The sequence below is a fragment of the Mustelus asterias genome, chromosome 5, assembly GCF_964213995.1.
Source record: "Mustelus asterias chromosome 5, sMusAst1.hap1.1, whole genome shotgun sequence".
Lineage (NCBI taxonomy): Eukaryota > Metazoa > Chordata > Chondrichthyes > Carcharhiniformes > Triakidae > Mustelus > Mustelus asterias.
In genome coordinates, this window is record NC_135805.1 from 63100252 (window position 1) to 63124075 (window position 23824).

The window sequence follows — 23824 nt, forward strand, 5'->3', positions numbered from 1 at the left end:
TATACTCCATCTGCCAGATCCTCGCCCACTCACTCAGCCTGTCCAAATCTCTCTGCAGACCTTCTACGCCCTCCACATGATTCACTTTTCCACTTATCTTTGTGTCGTCTGCAAACTTTGTTACACTACACTCAGTCCCCTCCTCCAGATCGTCTATATAAATGGTAAATAGTTGAGGCCCCAGTACCGATCCCTGCGGCATGCCACTAGTTACCATCTGCCAACCAGAAAAGCACCCATTTATTCCGACTCTCTGCTTCCTGTCGGATACAGTAAGAAGTTTAACAACACCAGGTTAAAGTCCAACAGGTTTATTTGGTAGCAAAAGCCACACAAGCTTTCGAGGCTCTGAGCCCCTTCTTCAGGTGAGTGGGAATTCTGTTCACAAACAGAACTTATAAGACACAGACTCAATTTACATGAATAATGGTTGGAATGCGAATACTTACAACTAATCCAGTCTTTAAGAAACAAAACAATGGGAGTGGAGAGAGCATCAAGACAGGCTAAAAAGATGTGTATTGTCTCCAGACAAGACAGCCAGTGAAACTCTGCAGGTCCACGCAACCGTGGGAGTTACAAATAGTGTGACATAAATTCTGATTCTAGGATCGCATGATAAAGACTCAGGAGGAAAAAAGCAGAAATATTTATGTGAAATAGTGTGACATAAACCCAATATCCCGGTTGAGGCCGTCCTTGTGTGTGCGGAACCTGGCTATCAGTTTCTGCTCCGCGACTCTGCGCTGTCGTGTGTCGCGAAGGCCGCCTTGGAGAACGCTTACCCGAATATCAGAGGCCGAATGCCCGTGACCGCTGAAGTGCTCCCCAACAGGAAGAGAACAGTCTTGCCTGGTGATTGTCGAGCGGTGTTCATTCATCCGTTGTCGCAGCGTCTGCATAGTTTCCCCAATGTACCATGCCTCGGGACATCCTTTCTTGCAGCGTATCAGGTAGACAACGTTGGCCGAGTTGCAAGAGTATGTACCGTGTACCTGGTGGATGGTGTTCTCACGTGAGATGATGGCATCTGTGTCGATGATCCGGCACGTCTTGCAGAGGTTGCTGTGGCAGGGTTGTGTGGTGTCTTGGTCACTGTTCTCCTGAAGGCTGGGTAGTTTGCTGCGGACAATGGTCTGTTTGAGGTTGTGCGGTTGTTTGAAGGCAAGAAGTGGGGGTGTGGGGATGGCCTTGGCGAGATGTTCGTCTTCATCAATGACATGTTGAAGGCTCCGGAGGAGATGCCGTAGCTTCTCCGCTCCGGGGAAGTACTGGACAACGAAGGGTACTCTGTCCACTGTGTCCCGTGTTTGTCTTCTGAGGAGGTCGGTGCGGTTTTTCGCTGTGGCGCGTTGGAACTGTTGATCAATGAGTCTAGCGCCATATCCTGTTCTTATGAGGGCATCTTTCAGCGTCTGGAGGTGTCTGTTGCGATCCTCCTCATCCGAGCAGATCCTGTGTATACGGAGGGCTTGTCCGTAGGGGATGGCTTCTTTAACGTGTTTAGGGTGGAAGCTGGAGAAGTGGAGCATCGTGAGGTTATCCGTGGGCTTGCGGTACAGTGAGGTGCTGAGGTGACCGTCCTTAATGGAGATGCGCGTGTCCAAGAATGCAACCGATTCCGGAGAGTAGTCTATGGTGAGCCTGATGGTGGGATGGAACTTGTTGATGTCATCATAGAGTTGTTTCAGTGATTGTTCACCATGAGTCCAAAGGAAGAAAATGTCATCGATGTATCTAGTGTATAGCACCGGTTGAAGGATTGGGGTTGAAGGATAGTGTATAGCACCGGTTGAAGGATTGGCTATCCTGTCGGATAGCCAATCCCCAATCCACGCTAACATCCTACCCCCAACTCCGTGTGACCCAATCTTTTTCAGCAACCTTTTGTGAGGCACCTTATCAAACGCCTTTTGGAAATCCAAAAACACCGCATCCACCGGTTCCCCTCCATCAACCGCACTAGTCACATCTTCATAAAAATCCAATAACAGGATCCTATAACAGGATCCATTGTATTGTATAATCTTTGCTTTTGAAATAGAATCATTTACACCTAAAAGCAGTTATATGTCAGAATTAACGAATATTTTACACAAGCAAAATACTATGGACGCTAAAAACCTGAAATAAAAACAGAAAATGCTTGAAATACTCAAATAACACTAACACTGGCTTCAAATTTAAAACTAAAATCTGTTTTGATGAAAAGTCACAAACCTGAAACGCTGGGCGGGATTTTACAACCTCGCTCGAGCGAGACTGGAAATTCCCACCTGAGGTCAACGGACATTTCCGTTGTCCGCCCCTCTCCCACTCCAATTCTGTGATGGGCGAAGCGGTAGAATTCCGGCGGCTAATTCTGTTTCTCTCTCCACAGATGCTGCCATAACTCCTGAGAATTTCCAACATTTTTTGTTTATATTTTCATTTTAGTTCTCTAATGCCTGAATAATGTGCAGATATTTTAAATGCCAATTTTATTGACAGGTATCCAAACACCTCGGGTGATCCCAGTTTGCGCTTAGTCCCATCACAGGTAATAGATAATTGTTTTAGTTAAAAAAATCATAATTTATAAAATTTAGAATTAAAGTTTCAGGGTGGCACGGTGGTACAGTGGTTAGCACTGCTGCCTCACAGCACCGGGGGCCAGGGTTCGATTCTGGTCTTGGGTGACTGTCAGTGTGGAGTTTGCACATTCTCCCTGTGTCTGCGTGGATTTCCTCCGGGTGCTCCGGTTTCCTCCCACACTCCAAAGATGTGTGGGTTAGGTTGATTGGCCATGTTAAGTTGCCCCCTAATGTCATGGGGACTAGCAGGGTAAATACTTGGGGTTACATGGTAGGGCTAGGGTGGGATTTTGTCAGTCCAGACTCGATGGGCCAAATGGCCTCCTTCTGCACTGTAGGAATTCTATGAAAGTTAAAACAGAGGATTTTAAATTTTAAAAACTATCGAACTATGCAGCTACACCAGCTCTGACGAAGAGCCATCCAGGCTTGAAACATTAGCTCTGTTCTCTCTCCACAGATGCTGTCAGACCTGCTGAGATTTTCCAGCATTTTCTGTGTTTGCTTCAGAATCCAATACCAGCAGTAATTTGCTTTTACATTACACCAGTGTCCCACCTTGCTTCTGATCAGATGCAGTGGCAAACATGAAAACGAGTCCATCTTACCTCTCACTGTTTCAAAGCCCTCCCTCTGAGATGCAGTCAGACTGCAGCAGGCTGGGTGCAAATAACTGCAGCTTGGCTGTGAGCCAACACCTAAAGCAATAACCTTGACCATCTAGAATGATAGCATGCAAAGAATTCCAGCCTCTAGAAAGGAGATGTGGTGCTATTAACATGTTTTTGTCATATTGCGAAAATTTTAAGAAACAGCTTAAAAACCTAAAAATACCTTGTTCATTTACTTAACTCTGTAATTTTCTTTTTGCTTTGCTCCTCTTCCCAAGTCTCGGCAATGGTGAAGAGTGGGGGAGGCTTGGGACGGTTGTTGCTTCTTGGTTAATAGAGGATCAATCACTAAGCAAAGAGCAACAACCACCCCACACACAGCTCTCCCCCTTCCCCACTTACCGGATCGCCCCCTCTCCCCCTAACACCACCACGCTGCCCTTGTGCCTTTTCACAATTTTTTCTCCATGGTCAGAGTGGAAAAGAAAATGCTACAATGTTCGCCTCTTCTCGAAACCTCTCCACATTCAACATGTGCGCCATCTCATGCAGATGCTCAGCAATTTAAAAAGCTTAAACCATGGAACTGTCCCATGGGATCTTAGCTGTCTTTGACTTGTGCTTTGACCACTCTTCCTTCCACCTCTCTCATCTGGCAGCATGCTTATTACACCTTTATATAAATCAGTTCAGCTATCCTGGTCCTGCTAAATCTTCAAAGTTGTATTTAACAAGTAGTTTTGGGAGGGCAGAATGTGTGGTTTGCCTGAGTCATTTGGTAAACAGGTTTTGATCATATTCTAGAATCAAAATGATAAATCTACAAGCTGTAATTGGTTTTTGGAGGACAACAACAATGTTCCTACCATCTTAAAAAAAATAACATATGTGCCTAAGGCCTATACCCACAGACAGGAGTTCCCAAACACAAGGTGCATCGACTGCACAATAATGTCCTCAATAGTAAAGAATGGGCAGTATTTAGCAACACTGATGAGAAATTCTTTTTAACCACAAAAGCAAAACCCTTCCCGGTTAATTACAGTATCAGAATACCTGTACGTGTCATAGAATCCCTACAGTGCAGGAGGAGGCCATTCAGCCCATCGAGACTGCACCGACCCCCACAATCTTATATTCCCCCATCCAGGCCCTATCCCCACAACCCCACATATTTACCCTGTTAATCCCACTGACACTAATGATCAATTTAGCATGGCCAATCAACTTAACCTGCACATCTTTTACAGTTTTATTTACAGTCTTTCAGTTTGTCTGTTACAGTTTTATCTGAAATAATAAGGGCGGAGAGCCCACAATAACTTTCAAACTACTTTGAAGCACAAACCTCATGTCAGACTTGTCAACTCACCATTACACTCTAAACTTTAGGTTAGAAAACGTTTAATGCGGCTCTCGCTCTGTGACAAGACTTCTGAACGGGGGGCGGGGTCGTTTGCATTAAATTGTTTAAATAATATGTAAAGAGCGATTAAAATCAGCATATTTATCATCCACAATATGTTTCAGCATGGGCCAGTTATTGCTTATTTTTAAAGCTGAATTGCTGCAATTTACCATTTCGTTTTCATATGTTGCCAGTGATAATTTTGTGTTACCACCGGCTAAATCTATATTGTTGATCGTTCATACTTTACATTCAATATCTTACATCAACGTGTTTTCAAATCGTATTATTTAACCATCACAAAACACTGACTGCTGTTTAAAATAAGCTATTCCCCCTTTCAGACAAAGCATCAGGAGCAGCCCCTCCACCCACCCCCCAAACCATTAGCAATTGTATAAACAAACCCTCTCTGGTACCCATACCTTGCAGAGAAGTCTGTCCCTGCCCTTGCTGATCTCCGCTTCGCGCAGCAGTCCTGGAGCTTTTTATCCTGGCACTCAAGGTTACATTTACATTTTTGTTGAGTCACCAATACGCAATGTTGAATAGCTTTCTGGGACGTTCTGGAAAATTCTACAAGGTCTGTCTTCTCCCGAAGTGTAGAAAAAAAACCCACGAATGACTGGAATCTGGGCGACCGGTGCAAATGCTGCATGGATCCAGCAGTGGGCAACACGACACCGGCTACAAGCCGCCGCTGCGACCGAGGGGTGGGGGCAAGTCATTCACAAACAAGCAGGGCTGTCAGTTTCTAGCTGTCACTTTTGGCGAGTTAGTGTGTTTACGTGACTCAAAAACATCAGGGAAATGAGATTAAATCATTGGTGCAACTGCACATCTTGGCCAAAATCATTTTCTTGCTGGAAATATTGAGAAGCCTTATATTCAATTCATTGGGAGAAGCAATAATTCAAAGTGATTTGTTGTTTTTTGTTTCTTTTTAGGCTATGGATTTTGTACTTTCATGACATGGAGATGCGTTCACACATGTTTCTGTCAGCTGTGGTTCCCTTTCATGTCCCACTTTTGTTTATTCTTATACGTTTCTTTCCAATGAGGTTAAAGGCAAAAGTACTGCCAACGTCTTCATACTTTAGAGGTCCGATCAGCACACTTTGTACATGTGAAGTGAACTTTTCTCTCATTTCCAAGACATTTGGTAACAATTAGCATCGCCCAAAACTGTGGTTACCTTGCAGACTGACAACATGGTCGCTGCGTCTCTGAAAATGTTTTGAGTAAAATGAGCCAAGGTCACGGTTCTCCAAACGTGAAACATGTCGCCCCGGCAAAAAAAAACGTCCTGCCTTTTTTTCTCTCTCTCTGTGAGGATGTTTATTCAGGCTCCAGAACAAGGAAGATTAGTAGAAGTTTTTAGTTGCAGTCTGCGTTTCCCAGACATGTTTTCATGAAGGAAACTTAGCTGAAAACAAGTAGGTAACTGTAATCATGCCGTGCTTTCAAAAAAAAATCAAAATCGGCTTTAATCTTTTTAAATATATACAAATAAAAGGATGCATGTTTAAATCTATAGTAACAGACTAAAGTCAGTTTTTTAAGCAACAGATTGAAATGTCTGCATCTGTGTGTGCCTATATGTTCATTGCAATGTTATCCTAAACCTTTACTGTGTTACAGGAAGTTCTTGTCTGCTTAACTTTACAAGGAAGTTTTTTTTGATGCAGAGATGCAGCAGGCGTTTACTTCAGATAGAATATAATTACAGAACATGAAAGGTTAGTACCTTACTATCTCCGTTTCATTTTATTAGCAAATCTATTCGTTCAGCTTTGTTTTGTTGCCCCCTTTTCCATTTCTGATACCCTCTTGATAAGTTTGTTTAATGTTTACCACAGCTTACCATAAAATATGTATGTCTGTAAATATATATGTATATATAGTGTGTCTATGTGTGCGGTCCTGTAGCAAGTAAAGCACAGCAGTTTTACAATGACTAATTCAGTGCTTGCGATCTTGAGAAAGTTATTATTGGATAAACTCGCTTGTTACATAGTCTGTCATCATTGTAAATGTAGGAACTTCTTAATAATTTTCAGGAACAATTTCTACTTTAGCTCATGGATATTGCGAAATATATTTTTTGGCATGTAGTAATTTTTGGTCAGTTTGTATGTGTAGAAAAACATTGTGCTTATATATTTGTGCATAGCATTGAGGAGAGAACATTTTCCTCAAGGACTATTGGATTAATCAAATAAACGTCTCATTTTAGCAACAAAGAAACACTCCTTTCATAAGTAATCTAAAAAGCTTGTGGAATGTTAGCCTTTAATAACGAGAGGGATAGAACAGTTATGGGCAACCCACCTTAGAAAAGATATATTGGTTTTGGAAAGAGTGCAGCAAAGGTTCACTCTAGTGTTACTAGGGCTTCAAGAGTTATGATCATGAGGAGAGATTACATAAACTAGAAGCAGAGAGTAAAATCACAGAATGATCTTAGTACAGAAGGAGGCCATTCAGCCTGTTGCGACTGCTAGCTCTCTACAGGAGCAGTTAAACTAACCCCACTTCCTTGTCTATCAAGCTGCCAGAGGTAGTAGTAGAGGCGGGTACAATTTTGTCTTTTAAAAAGCATTTAGATAGTTACATGGGTACAATGGGTATAGAGGGATATGGGCCAAATGCGGGCAATTGGGATTAGCTTAGGGGTTTAAAAAAAAGGGCGGCATGGACAAGTTGGGCTGAAGGGCCTGTTTCCATGCTGTAAACCTCTATGACTCTTGTCCTTTTCCTTAGTCCTGCAATTTCTTTTTCTCTTGAAGTGTTTATCCAACCCCATTTGAAAGCCACAATTGCATCTGAACTCTCAGATGTGAAACTAGGATGGTATTCCTGGAATCTAGTCAGTTAAAAGGTGATTTAATTAAGGAATTTTGAAAGGAATTGGTAGGATAGATAAAAATATTTCTTTCCCACTGATGGGGAATCTCAGACAAGGGGACATAACCTTAAAATCAGAGCCTGGTCATTTAGGAGAATCATAGAATTCCTACAGTGCAGAAAGAGGCCATTTGACCCATCGAGTCTGCACCAGCCACAATACCACCCAGGCCCTATCCCCATAAAACCACATGTTTACCCTACTAATCCCCCTGACACTTAGGGGTAATTTAGCATGGCCAATTAACCTAATCCGCACATTTTTGGAGTGTGGGAGGAAACCGGAGCACCCGGAGGAAACCCATGCAGACACAGGGAGAATATGCAGACTCTGCACAGACAGTGACCTGAAGTCAGAATTGAACCCAGGTCCCTGGCACTGTGAGGCAGCAGTGCTAACCACTGTGCCACCCTGCTGCTTCATGTAAATGGTGGTCGATGTGTGGAACTCTCTCCCACAAATAGCAGTAGATTCTAACTCCATTAATAATATTAAATGTATGATCCAGCCTAGGGTAGGTGCCAAGGCAGATGGATGGAGTTAATATACAGATTAACAATGATCTCATTGAATGACAAATCAACTTTGAGGGGCTGAATTATTATTCTTGCTCCTATGTTCCAAAAAGATAAGCCCAGGTACATGAGAGGTTACAAAGCTGATGGGGCAATTGAGATAACAAACCATTGTAGAGTCTTTGACTTACAATTGGATTGTGAAGAACAACTAAAGCTTCAAGTGTTGCCTGCGTTAGTATGGTTGAAATGATTGAATGGCCCCTGCCAGAAAAGCATGTCTGTGATATTGGTGAGGACAGGAATGACCTTGGTTGTGATGCTCCTTTGGTCAAATAGCCTTTACCGACATTATTTTGTCTACATTATTGTATGGAGATCTGTGCTGATAGGTGTTGTGTATGGCATGAGTAAGACTAACACTTGGTCAACTGCAGGTAGCCATCTTTCAAATGACTTTTATTACACCTCCCCAACAGAGAGGACAGCAGTGAATGCAATGTAACAAAACGCTCAGATTTTGCAATATACTACAATAGGAAACATAAATCTGACAGTATCCATGCAAGTATTGGCATAATTCTGTAATCTCCATCTGAACTTCTGCTTTGAGGCAGAGGAACGGGAGCCGGGGCTATTTCTGAGTCCTGAATCTAGTGAAACAGTCGCTTGTTGGAATTTTAACTGTGGTGGCCCTTAATTGGCATGAAAACAGGCTCGCTGTCCAATTAAGGGTGGCAGACAGGCTTATGAAGCTGGAGAGGCAAACAGAGGCCCTCCAGCTTTGGAGGAGCAGTCAGCTGCTGTAAAGGATAAGTAAATAAGAGGATACTTCAATGTGAAGATGCCCACTCAACAACGTTTTGCAAAATTTAATTCAGAATAGAAAAAGCAGCCCTGCCATATCACCACAGTAGTGGTAAGGTTGGGGGCGGGGCTGTGTGGGAGGGGGTGTGGTGGAAATTCCTCCGTAGGGAAGTAGTCTTGGCTTCACCCACACTCGCACAGTCAGAGAGGGCCTGTACTTACCTGGAGGTCTGGCCCACCAGCTTACTGCTCATTGCACATATCACCGCTCCCCGCCGCACCCCTCCCCCCCACCCCTCATGTCAATTGAACCACCCAAGTTGCTTCAGGAAACAGGAGGCTGATTGGAAAATCCCAGTTGGTCTCTATTACCAACTATTAACAAGGCTCCAAACAAGACTACTTTGCTGCCCACAGATGTTCCTTAGACAGCACCTTCCAAACCCATGACCTCTACCATCTAAAAGGACAAGGTCAGCAGACACATGGGAACATATCCACTTGCAAGTTCTCTTCCAGGTCACTCACCATCCTGATTTTGAAATATATTGCTCACAGTCCCTTCACTATCACTAGGTCAAACTCCTGAAACTCCCTCTCTTACAGCACTGTGAGTGTACCCACACCACATTGACTGCAGCGGATCAAGGAGGCAGCTCACCACCACGTTTTCAAGTGCAGTTCAGGTTGGGCAATAAATGCTGGCCTTGCCAGCAGAAGCCCACATTGGAAAGAATGACTTAAAAAAACTCATAGAGAAAAGCAGACCTGGTGGCCTTGAATCTATCACAGACAAAACGGTTGATGCCAGGAACATGGTCAGCAGGCTGGTTGTTGTTGGTATTTTTGGGCTCATTCTACTACGGCATATCCCTGTAAGGATGAAGGATAAGTATGGCAAGTTTTGGGAACCTTGGATAACGAGAGATATTGTGAGACTAGTCAAAGAGAAAAAGGAAGCATTTGTCAAAGCTAGGAGGCTGGGAACACATGAAGCAAGTGTGGAATACAAGGAAAGTAGAAAGAAACTTAAGCAAGGAGGAAGGAGGGCTAAAATTGGTCACGAAAAAGCATTGGCCAGCAGGATTAAGGAAAATCCCAAGGCTTTTTATACATATATAAGGAGCAAGAGGGTAGCCAGGGAGAGGGTTGGCCCACTCAAGGGCAAGGGTGGGATGCGTGGAGCCAGAGGAAATGGGCGAGGTATTAAATGAGTACTTTGCGTCAGTATTCACCAAAGAGAAGGACTTGTTGGATGATGAGTCTGGGAAAGGGTGTGTAGATAGTTTGAGTCATGTTGAGATCAAAAAGGAGGAGGTATTGGGGTTCTTGCGAAACATTAAGGTAGACAAGTCCCCAGGGCCTGATGGGATATACCCCAGAATACGGAGAGAGGCAAGGGAGGAAATTGCTGGGGCCTTGAGAGAAATCTTTGTATCCTCACTGGCTACAGGGGAGGTCAACATAGTAAGAAGTCTCACAAAAGCAGGTTAAAGTCCAACAGGTTTGTTTGGTAGCACAAGACACAAGCTTTCAGAGCACTGCTCCTTCATCAGGTGAGTGGGAGTTCTGTTTACAAATAGGGCATATAAAGACACAACTCAATTTACAAAATAATGGTTGGAATGCGAGTCTCCACAGGCAATCAAGTCTTAAAGGAACAGACAAATTGAGTGGAGAGAGGGTTAAGCACAGGTTAAAGAGATGTGTATTGTCTCCAGCCAGGACAGATAGTGAGATTTTGCAATCCCAGGCAAGTCATGGGGGTTACAGATAGTGTGACATGAACCCAAGATCCCGGTTGAGGCCGTCCTCATGTGTGCGGAACTTGGCTATCAGTCTCTGCTCAGCGATTCTGCGCTGTCGTGTGTCGTGAAGGCCGCTTGGAGAACGCTTACCTGAAGGTCAGAGGCCGAATGCCCGTGACCGCTGAAGTGTTCCCCAACAGGAAGAGAACACTCTTGCCTGGTGATTGTCGAGCGATGTTCATTCATCGTAGCGTGTGCATGGTCTCTCCAATGTACCATGCCTCAGGACATCCTTTCCTGCAGCGAATCAGGTAGACAACGTTGGCCGAGATTCAAGTGTATGTACCGTGTACCTGGTGGATGGTGTTCTCACGTGAGATGATGGCATCCGTGTCGATGATCCGGCATGTCTTGCAGAGGTTGTTGTGGCAGGGTTGTGTGGTGTCGTGGTCACTGTTCTCCTGAAGGCTGGGTAGTTTGCTGTGGACAATGGTCTGTTTGAGGTTGTGCGATTGTTTGAAGGCAAGAAGTGGGGGTGTGGGCCTTGGCAAGATGTTCGTCTTTATCAATGACATGTTGAAAGCTCCGGAGAAGATGTCGTAGCTTCTCCACTTCGGGGAAGTACTGTGTTTGTCTTCTGAGGAGGTCGGTGCGGTTTTTCGCTGTGGCGCGTCGAAACTTTCGACCGATGAGTCGAGCGCCATATCCTGTTCTTATGAGGGCATCTTTCAGCATCTGGAGGTGTCTGTTGTGATCCTCCTCATCTGAGCAGATCCTGTGTATATGGAGGGCTTGTCCGTAGGGGATGGCTTCTTTAACGTGTTTAGGGTGGAAGCTGGAGAAGTGGAGCATCGTGAGGTTATCCTTGGGCTTGCGGTACAGTGAAGTGCTGAGGTGACCGTCCTTGATGGAGATGCGTGTGTCCAAGAATGCAACCGATTCCGGAGAGTAGTCCATGGTGAGTCTGATGGTGGGATGGAACTTGTTGATGTCAACACATAGTTGTTTCAGTGATTGTTCACCATGAGTCCAAAGGAAGAAAATGTCATCAATGTATCTAGTGTATAGCATCGGTTGAAAGTCCTGTGCGGTGAAGAGGTCTTGTTCGAACCTGTGCATGAAGATGTTGGCATATGGAGGTGCGAATTTGGTCCCCATGGCTGTTCCGTGTGTCTGGATGAAGAACTGGTTGTTAAAGGTGAAGACATTGTGGTCCTGGATGAAGCAGATGAGTTGTAAAATTGCATCTGGAGATTGGCAGTTGTCGGTGTTGAGTACTGGGGCAGTTGCAGCAATGCCATCGTCGTGGGGGATGCTGGTGTAGAGTGCCGAGACATCCATTGTGACGAGGAATGCTCCTAGTTCAACTGCTCCAAGTGTGCTGAGTTTCTGTAGGAAGTCTGTAGTGTCGCGACAAAAGCTGGAGGTTCTTTGTACAATGGGTTTCAGGATGCCCTCGACGTAGCCGGAGAGGTTCTCGCACGGGGTCCCATTACCCGGGTAGGTCCCAGAGGATTGGAGAATAACCAATGTTCTTCCTTCGTTTAAGAAGGAAGGCAAGAATAATCCAGGTAATTACAGGCCGGTGAGCCTTACATCAGTGGTATGGAAATTACTGGAGAGGATTCTTCGAGACACGATTTATTCCCACTTGGAATTAAGTGGACGTATTAGTGAGAGGCGACATGGTTTTGTGAAGGGGAGCTCGTGTCTCACGAACTTGGTCGAGTTTTTCGAGGAAGTGATGAAGATGATTGATGAGGGTAGGGCAGTGGATGTTGTCTACATGGACTTCAGTAAAGCCTTTGACAAGGCCCCTCATGGCATACTGGTGCAGAAGGTGAAGTCGCATGGGATCAGAGGTGAGCTGGCAAGGTGGATACAAAACTGGCTCGGTCAAAGAAGACAGAGGGTAGCAGTGGAAGGGTGCGTTTCTGAATGGAGGGCTATGACAAGTGGCGTTCCTCAGGGATCAGTGCTGGGACCTTTGCTGTTTGTAATATATATAAATGATTTGGAGGAAAATGTAACTGGTTTGATTAGTAAGTTTGCAGACGACACAAAAGTTGGTGGATTTGCAGATAGCGGTGAGGACCATCAGAGGATACAGCAGGATATAGATCAGTTGGAGACTTGGGCGGAGAGATGGAGTTTAATCCGGACAAATGTGAGGTAATGCATTTTGGAAGGTTTAATACAGATAGGAAATATACAATAAATGACAGAACCCTTAAGAGTATTGATAGGCAAAGGGATCTGATAGGCACAGGTCACTGAAAGTGGCAACGCAGGTGGAGAAGGTAGTCAAGAAGGCATACAGCATGCTTGCCTTCATTGGCTAGGGCATTGAGTTTAAAAATTGGCAAGTCATGTTGCAGCTTTATAGAACCTTAGTGAAGCCACACTATGAATGAAGTGTTCAATTCTGGTCGCCACACTACCAGAAAGATGTGGAGGCTTTGGAGTCGGTACAAAAATGATTTACCAGGATGTTGTCTGGTGTGGAGGGCATTGGCTATGAAGAGAGGTTGGAAAAACTTGGTTTGTTCTCACTGGAATGACAGAGGTTGAGGGGCGACCTGATAGAAGTCTACAAGATTATGAGAGGCATGGACAGAGTGGATAGTCAGAAGCTTTTTCCCATTGTGGAAGAGTCAATTACTAGGGGGCATAGGTTTAAGGTGCGAGGGGCAAGGTTTAAAGAAGATGTACGAGGCAGATGTTTTACACAGAGGGTGGTGGGTGCCTGGAACTCGCTGCCGGGGAGGTAGTGGAAGCGGATACGGTAGTAGCTTTTAAGGGGCGTCTTGACAAATACATGAATAGGATGGGAATAGAGGGATATGGTCCCTGGAAGGGTAGGGGGTCAGGCAGCATGGTCGGTGCAGGCTTGGAGGGCCGAAGGGCCTGTTCATGTGCTGTAATTTTCTTTGTTCTTTGTTGCCACCCATTTACTATCACTCTCCACCTTGGTGCAGCTGAATATCCTACCCCACCCTTTCCTCATGTTCCCAGCAGGGAAGATGTACTCAAAGGGAGCATGAATCAAAGTTGGGAAAGTAGCAACAACTTCAGTTTTCTTAATCACACCCCCGCAAGCATAGGTCCAAGCTGGAAGCTTGAGAACAAAATATTATCCCTCCATGTTTTAACATGAATACTGCCTTCAGTCGGGGAAAGGACAGGAATGAAGTAAGGAGGAAAAAATTGGAGCGAGTTCCACTTAGCAATCATTTTAAAGCACTGCTGATATTAGCACCAGATATCTGGTTCAGAGGGGATTTTTCTTGGAGTTGGAAATGCAATCCAGATTTCAAATTAAAGTTGTTTATATCGTGACTATGAATCATTTTATTTACAGTGTGAATCATTCTACAATTCTACAACACATTGATGGCAAGATTCTGGAACCCTGGATGAAAGGAGAGATTGTGAGCTTAGTGAAAAAGAAAAAGTAGGCATACATAAATTTCGGGAAATTGAAAATGGATAAGCCTCTTGAAGAATACAAAGATAGCAGGAAAGAGCTCAAATGGGGATTTAGTAGGGCAAAAAAGGTCCATGAAATGTCCTTGGCAGGCAGGATTAAGGAGAATCCCAAGGCTTTTTATGCATATATAAGGAAGAAGAGGATAGCTAAGGAAAGGGTAGGTTCACTCAAGGACAGTGGAGAGAATTTGTGTTTGGAGCCAGAAGAGGTGGGTGAGGTCCTTGACAAGTACTTTGCATCAGTATTCACAAAGAAGGATGTGGTGCATGGTGAGTGTCGAAAGGAGGATGTTGACATTCTAGGACACGTTGAAATAAAAAGGGAGGAGGTATTGGAGATTTTGAAAAACATTAAAGTGGACAAGTCTCCAGGGCCAGATATGATCTATCCCAGAATACTGAGAGAAGCGAGGGAAGAAATTACTGAGGCCTTGACCAAAATCTTTGAATCCTCTTTAGTCATGGGTGAGGTACCAGAGGATTGGAGACTAGCTAACATTGTCCCTCTGTTTAAGAAGGGCAGAAGAGACAGTCCAGGAAATTACAGGCCTGTGAGCCTTACATCAGTGGTGGTGAAATTATTGGAAAAGATTCTTAGGGACAGGATGTTCTCACATTTGGAAGAGAGTAGGCTCCTTAGCAATGGTTTTGTGAAGGGGAGGTCATGTCTCACAAACTTGATTGAGTTATTTGAGGAAGTGACAAGAAACATTGACCAGGGTAGGGCAGTGGATGTTGTATACATGGACTTTAATAAAGCCTTCGATAAGGTTCCTCATGGTGGCTGATACAGAAGGTGAAGTCATATGAGATCCAAGGTGAGCTGGTAAGATGGATACAAAACTGGCTTGGACATAGAAGATACCGACGTTGGACTGGGTGGGCACAGTAAGAAGTCTCACGACACCAGGTCAAAGTCCAACAGGTTTATTTGTAATCACGAGCTTTCAGAGCGCTGCTCCTTCATAAGGTGAGTGGAGGTTAGTTCACAAACACAGCATATATAGGTAAAGATACAATTTTCTTGCATCTTTGTAGAAACTTGATGTCTGTGTTGATATGTGCAATCTTCTTGGAGATTCTCTCCACTTTGAGCTGGCGGTTTGCGATGCCGATGGTAGCCATGCTGTGGAGATGTCGGCGTTGGACTGGGATGGGCACAGTAAGAAGTCTCACAACACCATTTGGGGTATTGTGTACAATTCTGGTCGCCACATTACTGGAAGGATGTTAATGCATTGGAAGGGTGCAGAGGAGATTTACCAGGATGTTGCCTGGTTTGGAGGATATAGATTATGAAGAAAGGTTGAACAAACTTGGATTATTTTCATTGGAGCGTTGGAGGATGAGGGGGGACCTAATAGAGGTTTATAAGATTATGACAAGCTTGGATAGAGTGGATAGTCAGAGTCTTTTTCCCAGGACTCTGACTATCCACTCTATCCAGGGTCGAAGGGGACATAGATTGAAAGTGATGGGGGAAAGTTTAAAAGAGATGTGAGGGGCAAGTATTTCACACAGAGGGTGGTGAATGCCTGGAACATGCTGCTGGAGGAGCTGGCGGAAGCAGATTCTATAACAAAGTTCAAGAGGCATCTGGATAGATACATGAATAGGCAGGGAATAGAGGGATGTGGACCATGTAAAGGCAAGAAAATGTTAGATTGGAAAGGCATCTGTGTGGGCACAGGCTTGTGGGCCGCAGGGCCTGTTCCTGTGCTATACTGTTCTTTGTTTTTTGTTCTTAGATATTTTGATCGAAATGTGCGTGCAATGTTTAACTAGTCAGTGCACTATTTTAAAAGCAATGTGGCAGCTATAAACGCTGAGAATTGTATAGAGTGATCATTTTATGTGGATAATAGGAAAATGAGAAAAATGTACGATCTGAATTTTCCAAGTACGTACTAATGGCAGGGAGCCTGCCACTTTCCCATATGTGCTGGTGGTCGGTGAGGTTTGTCAGTGCCGTTCAAAAATCACACCCTTGATGATTTCTAACTTTGTGCAAGATATAGTCAGACTGTATTTCCAATTTTACTTAAAGTAATTGACAATTCCAATCTAGTCTGCAGCCCAGTGGAATGTTACTCACTAACTTTTAGCCCGGGCCAAAATCCCTGACTGCGATTTGCTCAAGTGTCACTCTTGGGAAAGCTGTGATAAGCTGCACCTCATACTGATGTGGATCTATAAGCTGTACCTTGTAGTGATGTGGATCAAAAGCTGCACCCTGTAGCGATGTGGTCTATAAGCTGCACCTTTTAGTGGTGTGTATCTATAAGCTGCAACACATAGTGATGTGGATCTATAAGATGCACCCAGTAGTCATGTGGATCTATAAGCTGCACCTTGTAGTGATGTGGATCTATAAGCTGTACCCTGTAGTGACATGGATCTATAAGCTGTACCCTGCAGTCATGTGGAGCTATAAGCTGCACCCTGTAATGATGTGGATCTATGTCTGTGATTTCTCAGGCTCATCCTCATCTTAATCATTTCAGTATAGGCCGGTGCAAGTGAGATCCTGGCACCTCCTCACGGCAGAGGGACAGATTCAAAGCTTCAATTCTACATAAACATTAGAGACAATTATATGGCATCACACCTCTTTGGCAGAATCTTGTGCCCTCCCCTATGAGTATTCGATTGGGCAGGAGGGTGACAGATGGGAACCTCGACACCTTACCATCTCCAACCCAATTAAGTCCTTGGCAGGAAGGCCTTTGTGGCCCTTACTAATTGAGGCTCTGAAGTGACCACTTAAGGGCCTCATTCAGCTGGCATTAACCTAGTGCCAGCTCGGGGTTCATCTTGGGAACAGCATGACTAGTAAACCCTGACATTTTTGCTGGTCGGCTTGTTTACCAGTGTCTTTACAAGATGATGGATGAAAGCTTACATAAGGAAATTTCAAATTGTGAACCACTGAGCTGATCTCGATTGCTGATTCATTCGACCAATCATCCTTTCAGGACCAATTTTAAGTGATTTTTCCAGTGGCCCTCTGGTTGTTGATAGGTACATGATTAAAGCTCCATTGTCCATGCACTATGTTTTGCAGTACCCAAGTTTTAACTTGAACCTTGTGTGGGAATTTGGCAGGCAAATGCCAATCTCCTGTCACTGACCTTAACATCATGAGGCCTAGTTCAATACAATAATTGGATCCAATCTGTACTTCCTCCCATTTATGCATTATTTTTTTCTGTAATTTCTATAAAATCCTGACTCATGTTAGCCTTGCTGAGTAATCCCTTCCAGTGCTTTTCTTCATTATACTTGATTGTTGCTGGCAGTAAAATTGCATTGTACAAAGTGGGGAGGGTGGAGATTTCTTTTAGGGTTCTGGCCAAACTACATGATTCAGATTAAGATGAATAGTGGATAAATGGCCAGAAAATGTAGGTACAATGATGCATTTGCTTGGCATCTACTTCATGTGCCTGCACTTCAGTGGTAACCATTTCCATCATACATCATATAAGGAGAAGAATGGGAGTCCAACATGCAGATAACCCAGGCAGAAAACTTAGCTCGTAACAGTAAACTTGTGCTAAGATACAGGAAATCCAGTGCAGCAACTGCTCTTATAGGGCCGAAGCTTGTCATTAAAGGGTATAATAGTAGGGAAGTGAACTAAACATGATACAATAGAAACATCTGGCAACATGCTAGTTTGATGATGAGGAGTTAGAGGCTGTATTGCAGAAGGTTCATCAAAGGCGGATGATGCTATTTGAAGCCTAGCTCCCCTGTAAAAGCACAGATGCAAGTCTGCAGAGATGGAAGTTACTAATCACGTCTCTGCAAGTCTCTGCAAGTCTTCGATACTTGGTTTCACAATGAAGAAGTTTGATGGTATCAGGAGCAAGCTGAAACTATTACATAATTTTTACAGGCACTTAACTGTGTGGGGCCTCATCAAGCATGACACACTTTAGTTTCAAATGTCTGGAAGGTACTAAATTAAACATTGCGCATACGCCAGGGGGCTGTGGGAAACAGGAATGCACTGCCTGGGAAGGTAGTCGAAGCTGGAAACCTTACAACCTTGAAAAAATATTTGGATGAAATATATTCAAGGATATTGGACCAGTACAGGAAAATGGGATTCGCGCATCTTTAGTGGTAGATGTCGGTGCAGACTCAATGGGCCGAAGGGCCTTTTCTGTACTGTATGACTCTATGGACGGGATTTTGCAACCTTGTTGTGCACATTTTTGGGCATGAAAATGTCGTAAAATCAGACGTGAGGCATCTAGCGGGAATAGCTCCTGTTTTGGCGCCCATTCCCACTTTACTATGGTAAGAAAATGGGCGCGATCGGGAGCCCGCCCAAACCGGGCAAGACATCAATTTACGTGTTTTTGCATTCACCATAATGTCATTAACAGACCTTCATGCCCAATCATCCCAGCTCGCCTACCTTTACCACCTCACTCGCCACCACAGGGTCGGTCTGGAAAACACCACCTCTACGTAGGTCAGAGTCTGGTGCTGCGTTAGTGAGTGAGCGAGGAGTAAATCGCTGCGTTCAAACTGCTCCGTGCTGCTCGGAGGAGGGCTATTTCGTGGCGGCCATGTTGCATTTCGGGTCGGGGGGGGGGGGCGTTGTGAGTGTGTGGAGAGGGTGGGGAGCTCTTGTTGCTCACGAGGTCCAACCTCAGACTTTCAACATGGACCCAGGTCGGAGCGCTGACCTCAGTTCATAGGGATCACTCATGGTCCTAGTGCACGCAGCTGGAAGTACAATTGCAGGTGGAGGCTTGCTGAAAACTGTGAAAACTGACAGTGATGCAGTCTCAGGGCTGTTAAAGCAGCACTGCCTGCCTGTGGCCACTACTGCACGGGTTCTGGCTCTCTGCCTGTAAGTCGGGGCGGGGGGGGGGGATGTGGCTGTGTTACTATTCTGGAACCTGTGGGGGATTATGGGCAGTGCATGTTACTGGGGGGCTGTTTGGGGGGGGGGGGGGGGGGGGGCGGGGGGGGGGGGTGTTGCTGGACAGCTGGCTGGGATCTTGCTGTTCTTTTGGTTGCTGCTGGAGCTGAGGAGGAGGAGGAGCAGGAAGCTGAATTGCGGGCAGAGAAGGCCCAGGTCTTACCATTCGGAGGAGGAGAGGGAATCAGCCACCGGAGGCAGGATGTGGCTGCCATTTGCCCAGGGGTGGGGGGAGGGGGGGTGGGGTGGCGTGGCAGGAGAAGGAGGGAGTGGAGACCCTGGCACTTCTGCACGCAGGTGTCCTTCAAACAGCTGTCAGCTATCGCATGCCGCCAAAGGCTCCAGCTCCGAAAGGAGACAGTGCAACACCTGTGCCATTCGTTGCAGGACCTGGCACCTCGGGGCACAGGGGCATACCCACTCTTGGTGGCTGTGAAAGTGATGGCCGCCTTAAACGTTTACACCACCGAGTCCTTCCAGACTGCCAGTGGAGACCTTTGTGGCACTTCACAATCATCCGTCCACAAGTGTGTGAAGGAGGTCCTGGATGCCCTGTATGCCCAGGCTGGCCAGTGTACCAAATGTGACCTGGACCAGGCCCAACAACAAGGCCAGGCTGCAGGATTCGCAGCCATCGCGGGGATGCTAAATGTGCAGGGGGCTATAGATTGCACCCACGTCGCTCTCAAGGCCCTGGTCAAGAATCCAGCAAGATTTGTGACCAGAAAGGGCTTCAATTAAATAAATGTGCAGTTGGTGTGTGACCATCAGCTCAACATTACACACGTCTGCGCCAGACACCCCGGCAGCATGCATGACAGCTTCATCTTGAGGGGCTCGAATGTCCTGGAGGTCTTTGAGGAGGAGCCCAGGGTGCAGCAATAGCTTGTGGGGCACATGGGGTACCCGCTTTGGACTTGGCTGATGACGCCTGTGTGGAGGCCTGAGACTGAGGTAGGGACCCGATATAATGAGGCCCACGTTGCCACCGTTCAATAGTGGAGCAGTGCATAGGGCTTCTCAAAATACAGTTCAGGTGCCTGGACCGCTTTGGAAGGGCCCTCCAATATAGCCCCTGATACTATCCCGCATTGTGGTGGTGTGGTGTGCCCTTCACAACCTGGCGCAGCAGCGAGGACACCTTCTTGAGGAGGAGGATGTGGAGGCTGACTAGCCAGACGTCGCTGGAGAGGAGGCAGCCCAGGAGGAGGAAGAAGAGGAGAAGGACGACAATGAAGAGCAACACCACCCAGGCGCTGGAGGGCTGGTGGCAGCGAGGATCAGGCATGTGAGGGCAGCGAGGGAGGCCCTGATCACCACGCGTTTGGCCACTAGGAGCCTGTGTTGCCCACGTTGGTTCCATTCCCCCCCCACTGCACTCTACAAAGTCCAACAATCTCCTGCAACATTGTAATACCAGAGTGGTGGGCCTGGGTACTCTGTGTTAGTGAGTTTTTGTGGCAGGCAGAAGGATGATGACGACTCGTTATGCTCAATTGTGATGATGCCCTGGCACAAACTAGCCTGACTCCTACCTGAGCTCCCTATGCACGCTGACACCTGAGTCCACGTCTAGGTAGTGGGTAAGGGATCACTAAACCGCCATGCAGGGGTGTGTGGGGAGGGGGAGGGGAGGGAACCTCTAATGGGTTCAGGGGATGCCATGGCAGATGATGTAAGTTGCTGCCAATGAATGAAACCCATCATAGCCCATCATGATTCCTTTGAGCGCTTTCATTTTCTCAGCAACAGAGCATTGGGGGGCTTCCTCCATTGACATCAACATGCAGGTTCCCTCTGGAGTAAGGATGTTCCTGTTGGGAGAAATCTGAGACAAATTAGTGACATTTATTGGTGCCAATAAAAGTGTCTTAACAATAAGTAATAACATGCAAACATGTGAACACGAGACTTTGAAGTGCATGACTATTCTGTCTGCCTAGTGCTGCCCTTCACTTGTGCAATCTTAGTACCGCTACAACTTCCTAACTTTACATGGCCTACCACGACGTCTCTGTGTCTCCCCAGGATGTACATCGAAGGTGGAGGTGCTGTCTACCGCACCCTGTGGCCTGTGATGCTCTTGGCGATTGTCCTCTGGAGGCCCGGGACCTTGAGGGCCCTGGCCGGCTTCCAGGTGTCTGGGATGTTTCCATGACACCCTCTTCACCCCGCTGCCCCTGCGATGCCCCAGTGTCAGGAAGGGGGAGTCAGAACGTGTAGCCACAGCTGCTGTCTCTTGCGTGGATGGTCTCGAGCCCTTCCTCCTCCCTTGGGGTTCCTGTGGGCCCCTGAGTCACTTCATGGGACAGTGGTGTTTCTGCAGTGAACTCCAGCTCTGGGACCACCTGCCAGTTCTGGAGGACCACCTGCGTTTTGGGCATGGTGGTCGAGCCCTCTGCGATGGCGCTCTGAGTTGGAGGCCACCTGTCAATGGCAGCAGCAAGTGTCCTCTGAAACTGGGCCATGTTCTGCAGCTCCTCAGCCATGGCCCTCTGTGATTGAGCCACGTTCTCATGTTGCCATAGCCCACTGTGTCTCAGTGCCTCTCAGCCTCTCAGCCATGGGCCGCAGAATCTTGAGAATCCTGTTCAGTCCCTCAGCTGTGGCCTGCTGGGACTCGGCCATCGCTTGGAGCCTGCTCCTCATTTGAGGATCCCCTGCCCCAGGCTTTCCACTGCAGACGCCACCCTTACAGTGTTGGCCTGGGAAGCACGCAAGACAGGCAATAGGTGGTCTACTGAAATCTTTGGCACTCTTCCCAACAGCCTCACAGTTGGTCCAGTGTGGCCATCAGCCCCTCCTGCATTCCCTTGCTCTGTTGCTGCATCTCCAGCAGCTGAGGGAGAAGTGATCTCAGAGGCCCAGCATGTAGCCTGGGGCCAGCTGAGTCCTCGCCTCTGGCAGGCCCCCGCTCGCCAAAGGCCTCAGACGTTCCCTCCTCCTCCCGATGTACATCAGCAGATGCATCATACGTGCCAGAGAGTGACCCAGATACGCACCACTAACTTGACCCACCGATATGAGAGTCTCTGGGATGATGATTTGCAGGGTGGAACCTGGTGCCGCCCTTGGAGGTCCCTTCATCCGCTTCCTCTGAGGTGTCTTCCGAGCTGTCAGGGGCAGGATGGGTGGCAGCAGCAGTGGGGGCTGAAATGCCAGATGGACTAGGCGCATCGGGATCCCTTTCTGTAACACAGGACACAAGGTTAGGTGCAAGGGAGGGAGAGGAATCTGGGATGCAGGCAACTTACTTAACATTTCTCCATTGAGTGGAGGATTGACAGATGCTTCTGTACTCCAGCCCGACCATGCTGTCACTGATGGTCCAGATGTCCTCTTCTCCCGCAAGCTCCAGTGCCAGCTCCTCAAAGTGGGTGAGGACTCGGAGGTTAGGCTCACCACCCCCTGTCTTCACCCTCTCCCGGTGGTTATGGGCATTCTTCTCCTGTGGGGACAGAGGGAACCATGAAAAATCTGACAGCGTGACTCCTGCAGGGTATCGGGGGTGGCCCTCAGAGGGCAAGTGCTGTGGGGTGGTCGGGGAGGAAAGAGGAGCTTGGGTGTCAGGGGCTGGAAGAATGCAGGGTGCTGGGGATGGGAGGATCTGGGAGTGATTTGTGGGAAGGTACTAGATGGGGTTAAACACTCACCCTTGCTGCCTGGCTGAAGTCATTTATTTTCTTGTGCACTGCTTGCCGGTTCTCCTGGCCAGTGCCATGTCACTTACAGGTGCAGCCACTGCTTCCCAGGCTGTTTTTCCCCTGGGATGATGTCCTGCTGGGGGGAAGAGGGTGTCCCGTCTTGCCTCCACTGCCTCCAGTAACCTGACCAGATTAGATTCAGAACATCTGGGAGCTGCCTTTCTCTATGCCATTTCTTCCTGCATTGCATGCCTGTCCATTCTTGAGTTTTTAATGGAACTGCCCCTCGTTAGGGCAGATCAGCTGCAGGCAGTTTGGCAGAGCTTTCCAGCAAGTTCCATGCAGTTTGCTTCTTAGCATTGAGGGGAAGGCAAGTGAGCACTTGCAGTTTGCTGATGGGGAGGGGGGGAGGGGGGGAGGGGGTGGTGGGGGAGGGGTGAATTTGTGCCTCTATGATGATTGGGGCCAGGGGAGAGAGAAGGAGAGGGGATCGTGTCAGACAGCCATTGGGGCCAGCGGGTGATGGGGGCCAAGTACAAGTGGGTCTGGGGTGGGGGGAGATAGGGTGTGGGGGTCAGGGCACCAGTAATATCGGGTCCAATGTCCGTGGGGGCCAGGGGGAGGCATTATCTGGCCCAGGAGGGTTCTGGCAGGGGAGCTGCTTTATTTTAGTTTTTTTTTCTGCACATGTGCAGTTTGAGGCTCCGATAGGAGCTGCAGGTTTTGGGGCGCATTAAGCCCTGCCACTGCCTTCTGCAGCGAGAAGCGAACTTGCCCAAAATTTTAGAGACAGAGTGCATAAGATTGGACTTGAAAACGCGCCCAAAAAAAGATTTGGAAGTCTCCCTGTTTCACACCCACCCGACGCTTGCAAAAAATCTAATAAAATCCTGCCCTATGACTCTATTGCTGTGGGTCTGGAGTCACATGTGGGTCTGGAGTGACATGTTGGCCAGATGAGGAAAGGATGGCACAATTCTTCTCACAAAGGACGTTATTGAACTAAATCAGTTTTTGTGACAATCAATGATAGTTTTAGGATCATCATTACTGAGACTACCTTCATATTCCAGATTTCTCAATTGAATTTAATTTCCAGTTGCCTATGAACCTGTGTCCCTGGAGCATTAGCCTGGGTCAGATTACTAGGCAAGTGTGTTGCCATTATGACACCATCAC

The 23824-nt window shown here is 46.8% G+C and overlaps 2 protein-coding genes across 2 annotated transcripts in view; one reads left to right on the plus strand and one right to left on the minus strand.

The window, feature by feature from the left end:
* clu (clusterin) overlaps nucleotides 1–5259 on the minus strand; it is a 57292-nt gene extending 52033 nt beyond the window's left edge. Inside the window, exon 1 of the mRNA XM_078212669.1 lies at nucleotides 5018–5259. The gene's annotated coding sequence lies outside the window, so the exon portion shown is untranslated. The remainder of the gene's footprint in view (nucleotides 1–5017) is intronic.
* Nucleotides 5260–5932: 673 nt separating this feature from the next.
* scara3 (scavenger receptor class A, member 3) overlaps nucleotides 5933–23824 on the plus strand; it is a 59405-nt gene continuing 41513 nt past the window's right edge. The window contains exons 1-2 of the mRNA XM_078212668.1: nucleotides 5933–6028; nucleotides 6234–6331. Coding sequence (XP_078068794.1) covers nucleotides 6325–6331 — 7 coding nt within the window. The 5' untranslated portion in view covers nucleotides 5933–6028; nucleotides 6234–6324. The remainder of the gene's footprint in view (nucleotides 6029–6233; nucleotides 6332–23824) is intronic.